The sequence below is a fragment of the Megalops cyprinoides genome, chromosome 11, assembly GCF_013368585.1.
Source record: "Megalops cyprinoides isolate fMegCyp1 chromosome 11, fMegCyp1.pri, whole genome shotgun sequence".
Classification (NCBI taxonomy): domain Eukaryota; kingdom Metazoa; phylum Chordata; class Actinopteri; order Elopiformes; family Megalopidae; genus Megalops; species Megalops cyprinoides.
Window position 1 is genome coordinate 23,306,688 of NC_050593.1, and position 12,616 is coordinate 23,319,303.

Genomic DNA, 12,616 nt, shown 5'->3' on the forward strand with positions numbered 1-12,616 from the left:
TGAGAGCAAGATACCTAAAGTACTGTATGTGTAAAACAGTAACTGTGTACATTTTATATTTTATTAACACAATATTGTTGTTGGTTAAAGAGAACTAAAATAAAGTTACGTAGTTAAGTAACTTGAAATTAATTAATGAATTAATTTCAGTTATATCTGAGATGAAGGGAGAGTTCATAGTGTTTTTGAGTGTGTGTGTGTGTGTGTGTGTGTGTGTCTGTGTGCACACGTGTGTGTCTCAGTGTTTGGGCATACAGAGGTGTGCAGGAGTCTGTGAACAAATGGAAGATGTTTGTTTTATTTTTAAATATTAATAATCTAACATCACGGCTTCAAAGTTTTGTTCAATGACACTCAGAAGGCTGTGGGTGGCTACATCAAAGTGGAGCACCTTTATTTCTATACTCACTAATGGGTAACAGGGTTTACTAGCCTTGACTGAGTGTACCATCTGTGATTAAGAAAACAATTTGCATCACTGCCAGAATGCCAGATTCTACATTCTGCATTTATTATGCTTGGAATGTTTATGTTCAGTAGCACTTCTGCTTCAAGTTTGATTTGATGTTTTTATGTGCCTTCCTCCTCCTGTGGCTTGTGTTATTCTTTTGTTTTTGATTACATTCAAGCTTACTGTACATTCACATTGAAAGTATATTGTTAATTAGGGCTTCTGTTTTTCATTAAAAAGCCTCCACTTCCTGTTTGGTTTGTGGAAACCTTTCATTTAAACCACTACAAAGTTCTCGTTTGAGACCATACACTCTACATGAACCACTGCCATTTGTGGGAACACCTTTGTCTGGAAAATGTTCCGGCAGCGTTGTGCCTTTAATAGGAGGTTATTAGGCTGTGTTTTGTGCTGTTTTATTGTACCTAGAAGGTTTTTTTTTTTAGATCTTAAACTTATTTAACGTAGGTTGTTGCTATAGTTGTCAGGCATACATCTGATCCGCAACGCAGGTACACATACATCACAAGTTTAAAAGGCTTAAGACCAGAGAATTTTCTTTTTGTCTTTGTGAAAAGATTGAACACAACATGTTGGCCGAACAACAGCATTTTCATTTCAGTGTTTCAATGCCTCAGAATCTCAAAGACAAATACGCTATAAACAAGTCATTTAATTAGTGGTGAGATCCCAGCTTTGGTCGTAGCAACCAATTATACATTCTTCGCACATCTGCCGGTCTTATTTCACCAGGGAAAGCTAATATTTTCTGGTCCTGTCTCTTACAGTATATGTTTCCTTTCCATTTAAGAGAAGGTAAATAGCCACGACAGACAGCTTCATTAGACAGCATCTGACGAGCGGCAGGCGTTTTGTCGTTTAAATAGCGGGCTTTTACTGGAGGACTGACCAGCGACCTCTGATCAATTACAGCTGACATTATTGTTTGTTGTGAGCTCTTCCAGGATAGAGAACTAAGGACATGACCGGCTCGAGCCATGGTGAAAATGTAATTTTCCTGTGCTTTCTCTCCACAAACGATAAATCATTCCGTTGAAGAGATAATAAAGCATGGAGCGGGTGCCTGTTTAATTTTTGTCAGGGGAAATCTTCCACGCTCACTGGGATAATGTGAATGGAAAGGGGGCTAGCACCACAAACTTACAGCTAACATTCAGGAAGCTACAGCTCATTCAGTACCACTCAGGGCTCTTATTTCACTATATTTCTTTTCTCTTTGCAAACGGTGCAGTAACTTCAGTGGATACAGTTGATTCTAAAAGCCTATAGTGTATATTTCATGTTTATTTTCTGTGTGTGTGTGTTTGCGTATGAATATGTGTATGGAGTAATGTATTGGAAGCTTACCTAGAAATTACTGAGACCAAACCTATTGAATGTTTGCTGTCATTGTTTCACACATAGCTGGTAGGAGATATTAACATAAAATGCTCTGGTAATTACAGGTTTATATTACAACGTCTATTGCTAAATATCTTTCAACCAATAACACAATAACATTACTTTTTGTCATTACTTCATTTATTTCATATTTTTATTGTGTAATTACATCAATGTAAACCTTGACAATTAAATCTATTCAAATAGCAAAACCACCTGGATCCCCCTGTGTTAGTAAGTATGTAGTGTATTAGTGTCTTCACAAAGTATTTTAGTTGTTATGTTTTCTTTGTCTCACTTTACATTTATTAAGAAAAACTATGCATTTTTATGTTTTTCAGACACCAGTTACCATGTAAAGTTTTATTAAACAAATTGATATAATTATTATAAATCATAACATGTTATAATTTTCAGTTTTTAGATGGTTTACTAGGTTTTATGTGTATGAATGGTGAACCAGTGCTGTAGCCGCTTAAGAATTTAGCTTCATCTAAAAAAGCTTCATCTTAGCAAAAAGAAACATTCATCAGAAGATAAAGTGTTATAAAAAACTGATCGTGTATATGTATGAAACATCTTATATACGTTTAATACATTTACTAAATGTTTGAAAGTTTTCCATAAATGTATGACACTTGTACAAAAATGTATGAAACATTTTCCATAATGAAGTATTGGCCTAATTAAGGATAATACTTAACAGTTCAGAAATAAATGAGTTCTGTATGTAACTAAGCAGTAGTATATACTTTTATACTTTACTCTTCTTTCTGTACTCTTTTCTTTGTAGTTTTTATGTTTGATGGTTAGCTATGCAGTAAATGTTTGCACATTAATTCCACAACTCTAATTAGCTCCAATGATATGTGCTCAGTCCTGTGGTAGACACAAGGTTCCTAGTTTGAATCCAGCCAAGGGGCATGTTGAATTTTAAATGTTTTCGAATGTGGCATAAAGTCATTTGAGTTTGCATATAATTAGAGAAATATGTCCACAGTGTTTTTTGAGACACTTATTTTTTGATCATTGGGGCCTTTACTTGTGTTTGTCCCTCATAATCACTGCTTGCAGCTATATTTAACATTTAGAGTTATTTAAGACTTAATAAATATGGATAAAGCCATTTTGGGTTAAATGTGGGATGGAAAGTAATATTTAGCTGAAATTAGGGGAAACGCGTATTGCATTAAAAAGTATTTTATATGGGATTTGGCACCTCATGCCATACTTCATGAATAGTGTCTAGGTGTAAAAAGACTTAGATTTGCCTCCAAAAGCCTTATTTTCTAGTGATATGATTAGTGTTATACCACTCAGTCAAATAAGACGGTTATGTACTGTAGCTATTTCTGTTGGTTATAGCAGAAATACAAACCCAGAAAATTGCAAATATATACTTTTTTATTCAAGAAAATGTTCCCACTATCATCATGAGTCTACTGCATGTTGCTACTTTGCTTAATTACACTTTGATTCTGCCAGCTCTAGCCTCCAGTGTAGCACTGATGAGAAACAGTCCCAACTGATTCAGACATGACATGTGTCCCACCAGTTAGCAAACCTGTGACAGACGGTCCTTGCTAGACAATAAGCTAGGTAAGTAGCTCACCCTGTAAATTACATAGCTTGTGCTGTATTACTCATGTAGGGTAAGCTAACTAGCTACTTATAGCTTAGATAACTTCTACAACTATCTGTATAGGTGCTAGAGTAGTATACAATATCTAATTTGTGAACAGGAAAAAATTTATTTGAGGTAACATAGACTATAAGAAACATAGTCAATCAGTGTTACTGTGGGTAGCTAGCTAACAAAAGAATTTTCACTATTTCACCAGAAATTAGATTCACAGTAGTTAACTAACTAGATAGCTTGCTATTGTGGATATTATCATTACATTTTATACAAGAACATAAGCTAATATTATCACCCTGCTATTGTTGAATAAATGATAAAAAAAAAAACATTGAAGGGCAAAATATCTGTGTAGTCATAGCGATGATAGCTTGTATGGATTAATATCTTCATTGAAAGATCGTTATAAGAATACAGGTTGCTATAGAGGCAACTTTTGCACTTGCACTTCCCCTTAGAAATAAAATCCAAACCATTACCAACTTCCCTACTTATTCTGTACACAAACAAGCAGGGTGACATAACCTAACGTGGCTTAGTTAATACACTGGTGATTGTAATATGAGTTTCTAATTTGTTTTGGATAATAGACAGCAGTATTCCTACGCCACAATAATGTTATGTTAGTAATGTTAGTGGATATTATGTTAAGTTGTATAAAGTATTGCTATTATATGATATAGTAAAATATTTTTATATCTGGTAAAGTTGTTAAAACAATGTTAATAAATGATGACTGTAATACGTATTGGACATATTAGCTTTCTCATATATGTGTGAAAGTGAGCTTTTAGGTGTCCTGAGATTACGCAGACATAAAGTTTGAGACCAAACCCAGATTTAAATCTCCAAACAAACGTCTGCGTACTTGCATGTATGAACAGGTAGCACACACACACACACACATTGTTTCAAAGCAGTCAAAACAAACTGAGGTCTTTTGATACCGTCCCAATGAGAATGCTGCCATAGGCTTTTGAAATGCTGCTGCAATACCATAGTTTTCCTCCTAACTAATTTCTAAAATTAGATGATAAAGCATGTGGGTTTTCCAACCGAAGCAAATTAAGTCCATCAGCTCTCCTCTTTCAAGTGTTCTCACATGAAGCCGTTTTTGTTCTCTCAGTCATAATTGTGATAATGTTCTTGTTATGAAAACAAATATGTGAAATTCTGCCCAAATCTCTCTGTTTATGGAATTATCATGCAATTACCATTTGGCCAGATAGCACTGTTGTTTCATTGTCATTTGTATTATATTGTACTATTGTATTTTTCTTGCTGGAGGGAGAGGGGTTAATTTTGATTTCTGTGTCAACAACCCCCCCCAAAAAAAAAAAAAAAAATCTAGTCACAAAAGTCATGGTCATGTAATGGCTTCATGTAAAATCATGTGTAAATTTCCCTTTATTTCTTATTTTGAATAGTCTGCAGTTAGTTTCAGTGTTGACACTTGCAACACATTAAATATTAATACGTCTTGTAAGCACTATACCATGTGTGACTGAAAAGGAGCCCCAATGTTTTCGGAGGGAGATCGCTGTCATTGACTTTACAGATGGAGCCCTATAATGAAAACGCCAGATAAAAGAGGTTTTGACCAGAATTGGCTCCCCTCCAAATTGACTCAATGCTACTTTTCAGAGAATGGGTTTTAGTGTTCCCTGAGCCCCTCTCCCTGTCCGTTTGAAAGGATGCTCACAGGCCTGGTTATCATCACAATCAGTGCTCTCTTTCCTCGAGCCACCCAGAGATACTCCAACAAAACCCACATCTCAGAACATGAAAAAAGGAATACAATGTATATGCGCAGACTTTGAAAGTTACCTTAAAACTCTTTTTAACCAAATGGATCCTGGGAAAGGCTGCTAATGGGACAGATTGATAAAAGATTTTATATGTCGTGGGAAATACAACCTGAAATGTTGTATTGACAAGTTAGCTGTATTTACTGTATTGTACAGTGTACATTTGTTTTTACATACACCTGATTTTTATTTGCAGGCACCAAGACATCTTAATCTACATTTGTTCACAGACATTTTAAGCATGGTGGAGTAAGATGTATGACCAGGCACGTGTAGCATTCAACAGCATAGCACTGCAGAATTCATTTATAGACAATCAGAGAGAAAATACAGCAATGAATGAGTACAGTAAAGTAAGTCACAGTCTGTAACATTATGTATTTTGTATTCGAGCTTTGAACCTGCCTCAACATTTTGGCCTCAGTAACCATGTGCTCTTTAAAATGCTTTTAGAAAAAAGCAAGAATTACATATGCAAATTACTGCCGGATGTCAAGGATAGCGTAATGTTGTCAGTGTGCAGTAGCCATGCAGATCTGGAATAATAAGCAGGTGAAATATGAAAATGAGATATGAGGTGAGGATTTGGCAGCACTTGCAACTTCCCTTTAGCTGTGTGATGTGCAAATTGTTGCACCAAATCAATTGTATCAAAGCAAACAACAGATTTGCCTTTTTGTCTCCAAGTATTACTTCTGTTTTAACGTCCATTGTAAGGCTGATTCCACTCGATGCTGTCATCATTTGGGAGTTGTTAAGCAACTTGCTCTTTGTTCTTTTCCTAAGGAATACTATTGTTATAGCGCTTTTGTTTTATTGCTGTCAATAATGCAAATCAGTTTTTTTAATATCCATTTTAATACATAATTTATATATTATTTTCTTTTGTGCTTGCAAGTAACCACAAGTGAAAAGAACATCATTTAATGGGCAGCATTCCACAGGGCTAAGTGTGGATCAAACATGTTTCTTCTGTTCTGCAAGAATCAGGCAGTTACATGCTTACGTCCACATTCATAGTCTTCATATGGTGTGATCTGTAGTACAGTATGTCCTGTCCTTGCATTGCACTAGACAGCCACATGTAGGTAACATGGCAATTTGGGTTTGTCATTCAGCTGCTGTCAAGAGCAAGCTATGCATTCTTTGAGACTTTTTTGCACTTTTGCAGAAAACCCGAGAGGATTTGTTCTTTTTTTGCTTGGTTTTAACCCATAAGGCAAGTGAACAAATTTAATAAACATTGGCATGGCAGGTAGGCCATTCGCTAAGTTCCAGGTTGGCAAGATGAAATGGAATGCCCTTGCCTTCATCTTCCGTCACATATCCATTAGCGAGAAGCACACCGTGGGGAAGAATCTGATTATTGAATTGTTTATGATAACCATGGAGATGGTAGAACCATTTTTGTAGTGAAGGTCAGCAACAGTTTATTTTCACATATGTAATTCTACTTTTATTTTTCACAGAAATAATTACACCATTAAAACCATCATTAAGCTGAGAGCCTCACTGTGACTTAAGGGATATGCTTTCATGTTGAACTGTGATTTTTTTCTAGACTTTATCGCATGGAGTACAAGCAAGGGCTTGAGGTGCTGGTGAAGCTCCCTTCAAATGAATTATATGGATTGGACCAGCACTCAGTTCGTCTTCAGCCTTACATCTCAATGGAGATTCTCCCAGTGAATGAGTGGTCATCATTAAGTGAAATGGAAAGGATCCCGAATGCCCTTACCACACAGAATTTGTGTCCTGTATTGACCTGCAGTAACAGAGAAACTCATATGTAGGAAGCCCAAACACTTTTTGTTAGATGTTTACATTTGTAGGAAAATATATGGATGGCATATCGTATTATAGTTTTGAAATATATTATGGTACAGTACAGTAAAGTAGAGTGTATCACAGCATGCAGCACAGCACAGTGTGATATAGTAATGAGATAATGTACCGGACCTACACTTTTCATTTTATATAAGTACTTTGATTATAGCCATTGGTTAAAGAAATCAGTGTCAGACCATTTACAAGCTTCAGAAATGACATTACTGGTACTTATTAGTGTATTTATTGTATGGCCAACTTTATTTTCTGGATCATCCCTAGGCATAATTTCATTGATAAAAATGCAATCAATGTTCGTATATCTCCAGCAGTCCATGATGAAAATTAACAACAACAACAAAAACATTGTACCGCTGAAAATTAAATACAACATTTTTAATACTTACCTGCACAGCATCAGTGGTTACAGTTCATTTCTCCCGAGGCTTCCGGCAATTGTGTGCAAAGCCATTTCCTTAATGCAGTGGCAGTTATGCTTGTGAAAGTCATATGCGTACTAGTTTTCTCATTTCAACCACAACAGCTTGTGCTACATAATTTGCTGTCTATATACTGTATATGAGAGCTAGCTTTTCAATTATAAGTACATGATTCATTCTAAAGGCTGTTTAATTTAAGAGTCAATTTCAGCCCTGGTGTTCTTTGATTATTCATATACAATATATGCAGAGTACAGCACATTAGTGAGCTGGTTTTAATGGTATTAAGTTAATGGTAGCTTTAATAATGGTAAACATGATTTCACTTTTTGAAGTCCCACAGGTTTGCTTCAGGTAAATTACTACAAATATGCCCTTCAATGTGAAATGAACTCGTGGGAGTTCAGCTCTCATCAGCTTTGAATCTAGAATGAAAAGAAATGTGTTTAAATTGACATAAACAAATGCTTCCAGTGGTGGATAGCAAAGAAATCTGAAAACATCAATGACACATCAACATTGTTCTTGTCAGGTCCTCTGAAAGCAACTGTATGCTGTCTTTTTCATCTGTAGGCATACATGTCAACACAAATATTCAAGACTTTGATCTACTCAACACCTGTTCTAAAAAATCTCTGATGTGTAATGCTATACATTATCACTGCCAGTAAATCTACTATTTATCATTTTAATGTGAGGAGTTGGTTGAGCTAATGTGTATGTGTTCAACAAATTAAGACCAGAAAGGGAGCCTCAGAACTGTAAGTTAAGGGCTGTCTAAACAAGGCTGTAGTTAAATAAACTCATGTACTTCATGAAGGACCTGCTAAAAGATATTTTTAATGTATGCTTATTGTTTTGTCTGTAATCCTGATGCAAAAGCTATTTTGCCTTTACCACTACTAATACTACTACATTTTTTAAAAATAAAACCAAACCTTGCTAGAATCTCCTGTATAATGTAACTTCACATGCAGTGTTTTTAAAGCCAGTGTATATAGTTACCATAAGACAGTGCCCAAAAGAACAAAAGGCTGAAAGTTGATTAGCTTTTGCTATGTTACCAATGTATTCTGCCTAAGTCAAAGGTCATTGGACTTGTACCTAGATAGTTAATGTGAACCATTTTAGTACAATAGCTGTCACACATCAGACATAGAACATAATTGCAGTGCAATCATCAGTTAACATTGTTATGTCTTAGTCTTGCAGGTTTTTTTTTGAGTGGCTTTCTGGTCAGAAAGTATTGTTTTTTTATCGTGCCTTGATTGGTCAATCTGGCTTTACACATATAACGTCAGCTTTGCATGACCAACATGAAAGAGTGCAGGACAGGCCCACTGTGTTTAAATCAACCCTACAGAGAGCAGTCCTATGCTGTAGGAGAAGGGAGCTGCCTTTGAGATGGCATGCAGTACAAGTCAGTCTAACACAAGAGACTGCATTCATAGTCAGGGATGATAAAGGGTAGCTATTTAAATGGCAAAGGCAAATTCACATCCATCTTTAATAAGGGTTTTTTTTCCTCCTTTCCTGTGTATGTTGGTTTTCTGCAAAACCAGTCTGAGGATCTCTTTTGTGTCTCCCTCAAAGGCTGGATATCACTCAGTCTGGCTTTTGTGTGTCTTTGAAAGGTAGATATGTGTATGAATGACTCACTCAATTTGTTCCTGGTGGTGCTATAAGTATACCGCAATCACAGAGCCCCTGCGCAGGCTTTTAATTGAGTCCAGCCGTGTGAGTTGTAATTGATTCAGAATCGCTGTTCTACAAGAGGCGCCGTTACAAGGTGGCGCTTGGCTTTGCCCGCTTTAATCTCCTTCCCTTTTTAATGTTTTGGAATGTGTTCCTCTGTTAATCTGCATGCTATCTTTCTTATGGAAATCAATGTTTTTTTTTTCCAAGGGAAAAAGGACAGGGAGAAGAATCTTGCGCTCCTTTTTCAAACATGGCATCGTTCTTTCGAAAGGCCTCACGATTGAGATCGGCTTGCCCTTTGTCCACTGATATATTGTTCAAAGGCACAGTTGAATTGTTTTGCGGATTAGCTCTCAGAGTTGTTTTTTTTTTTCCTTTTTACCTTCAGCCAACCAAAAAACATCAACAGGGGAACTCAATCAATTCTGAGAGTGACGGTGAAGTTTCCTTTTTAGGCACTTGAGCAGAACCTTTGAGTGGTGAGGACCAAAATGTTCCCGTCCCTTTTGATTCCTCAGGAGTTCAAAGTCAGGACTGAGAGTGAATGTAGCCTCAGTGCATGGCCAAGCACCTGGTTGTGACCTTGTTTGTGGGCACCTGTCCTTTGAAAAGTGGACTTCTTTCAAACAAGCCTTTTCTTTCCAAGCATATAATTGCTATCTATAGGGAGTTCTCTCTTACCACCACCCCCACCCAGCCGCCCAAAAAAAAAAAAGTAAAAATGTAAAATAAATATTGTCACCTCAAATTAGTAATCAGTCTATTTGTGTGCATTTATTTGTCATTAAGGCATATGGTGTTACATAGTGTTTCATACATAAAGAAGGAAATAAAAAACATAATTGAATAATATTCCTAATTTTAAAAGTAGGACTGTTTTTGTTGTCCAGAATGTTGCTAATTAGCCTGTGGCTCTGTGCTGAGCATACTTGTTGGTCTGTAGTCATCTGGGTAATGGCTTTCATAATTGGCTTATTTTTACTTTTATTTTCAGGACATTAACTATTTATAATGAACACATTTCCATAATTTGATATGTTCTTCCTTACAGCTTAAGTGGTGCATCTTTAAGTCTCTGTAAACTCGGCTATGCACTTGTATGTATGCATTTATTTATTATTAACAAGTATTGTAAGCCATGGAATTCTCTCGCTTCTCTTGCTGCAACAAGAAATGCTGGATCTCATGAAGTAGTACTCTTTATATATCATTTTGCCTCTTACTCCACAAAAAGTATTCATTGTGTGAATGTTGAATTATATAAGTTCTTTGATATAAATGCTGGTAAGCCATCCCTTTTATGACTGTGTAGAACAAACCTTCGGATGAATAAAACAGACCAATATAAAATAGTGAATGCAATAAAGTCAGAGCAGTAAATCCGGGGAAGTTGCCTATAATGTAAAATGTCCTCGCTCACATGGCAATCCGCTGTGAACTGAGTGACAAAGAGGCTGATGCATGTAGATAGGAGGCACCAAAACAAAATGATGGTAAAGATGTACACTTAAAGTTTTAGGTGCAGACGGCACTGACACTGACATAAGTTTCACTTTCCTGTCAGTGAGTAAGATGTTCCAAACCCTTGCTGAGAACATTTTCATTCTTTCTTACATGAAATACTCAGCACTATGTGAAGCTGAAAAACAATAACAACTAAAATATTAAAAGAAATCTTGCAAAACAAAAACTCAAGCATAGTTTTTCACCTTTGTGTTCTACAGGAACCACTCACCTTGTTAAATTTTACAATGCTCATTACTTTTTGATGGCAGATTTTTGTGTTATGCCTGTGATGCCTTGTATTTCTGTTTATAACTGTTTATGGCTTCCAGTATTTACATTAACCAATAACATGTTTTGTTTAGGTTTGGAACTTCCATTCATGATGATGCCCCACCCACTGATTCCAGTCAGCTTACCTCCTGCATCAGTCACCATGGCGATGAGTCAGATGAACCACCTCAGCACCATTGCAAATATGGCCGCTGCTGCACAGGTCCAGAGCGCACCATCCCGAATGGTGACCTCAGTCATAAAGGTAAGATAACAGTAAACTAAGAAAATAAGAAAATGAATTTAAAAATCATTGACGTGACAGCATTGATGCTTTCTTGGGGAGCCCACAGGCCCTAATTCACTTGATCTAGGAGTTTTAGTATTACCACAATACACTCACTCTTAAAATGTGATGTAACTTACACAAATACACGTAACTTACACAAATACACAGAACTTTTTGTAACTTGTAAAGTGACACTGACATTTGTTACTGATTTTCTCAGGTATTAGTATGGTGAAAAACTTGTTAGTTGTTGTTTTCGTGAAAGCCTAAACAAACTTTTTATTATTATTTTTAACATGTGGTCAAATTGTTACAGGCACAAGGTGTAATGAATGAATTATGGAATAAAACTATGAAAAATAAAAACAAAGCAGGAAAAATCCTTTCCGTGATCAAAAACAGGCTACATTATCATTTATTTTACAATATTATCATACTGAGATTAAAATATCTTTTTCAAAAGTGGCTTGGCTAAGAAGGTAGTCATATAACTCAATCTTTAAAGCCCAAATTAAAATGACAAGAGCTAACATATTACGCCTATTAAACACAGATGGAAGAATGTCAGAAAAATGACACGGAGGAAGACTAGTACAAGTCTAGCATTGTCAGGTCATTGTTGATGATTGTTCTCTCTTGACTTGGGTGACAGGAACGTGTACCTGACAGTCCTTCTCCTGCTCCCTCCATGGAAGAAGGGCGGAGACCAGGAAGTCATCCGTCATCTCATCGGAGCAGCAGTGTGTCCAGCTCTCCAGCCCGCACAGAGAGCTCCTCTGACAGAATCCGTAAGTCCCCATATCAAAATCAAAATGTCAAAGGATGAAACTGGATAGATGCTCTGTTCTGCCCCTTAGCTTTACTAAGTGGTGCACTCTGAGGCTCTCTGGCAAATACAGAGGGAGCAATAATAAGTGAATGGATGGGTTAATTCACTGACTGATTGATGTCTTTTCCCTACCACATGGTGTGACAGTGCTCACTTTGTTAATCAACTTTAAAACTACTATTTGTATTTACATTGCATGTGAAGGTTTTGCTTTTAAAATTGGTGTGGACAAGGGTGTTTGCTCATTTTAATAATAATAACAACCACAGTAATCCTCAACATCAACATTATTGCCAAGTATAATAATTAATGGATTTTGTATTGGAATTTACTGTTGTGAGCTGAAGTTTTTAACATACAGATAGATGCAGAGTTTAATTTTATTGTGAATCTCTTTCTTACATGTACTCCTCTTCTAATAGCTGTGCACCAGAATGGGCTCTCCATGAATCAGGCTC

The 12,616-nt window shown here is 36.3% G+C and overlaps 1 protein-coding gene across 1 annotated transcript in view; it reads left to right on the forward strand.

The window, feature by feature from the left end:
- LOC118786008 (dachshund homolog 1-like) overlaps positions 1 to 12,616 on the forward strand; it is a 142,987-nt gene that overhangs the window by 90,233 nt on the left and 40,138 nt on the right. Inside the window, exons 4-6 of the mRNA XM_036541002.1 lie at positions 11,133 to 11,305; positions 11,982 to 12,117; positions 12,581 to 12,616. The exon at positions 12,581 to 12,616 is cut by the window's right edge and continues 99 nt beyond it. Coding sequence (XP_036396895.1) covers positions 11,133 to 11,305; positions 11,982 to 12,117; positions 12,581 to 12,616 — 345 coding nt within the window. The remainder of the gene's footprint in view (positions 1 to 11,132; positions 11,306 to 11,981; positions 12,118 to 12,580) is intronic.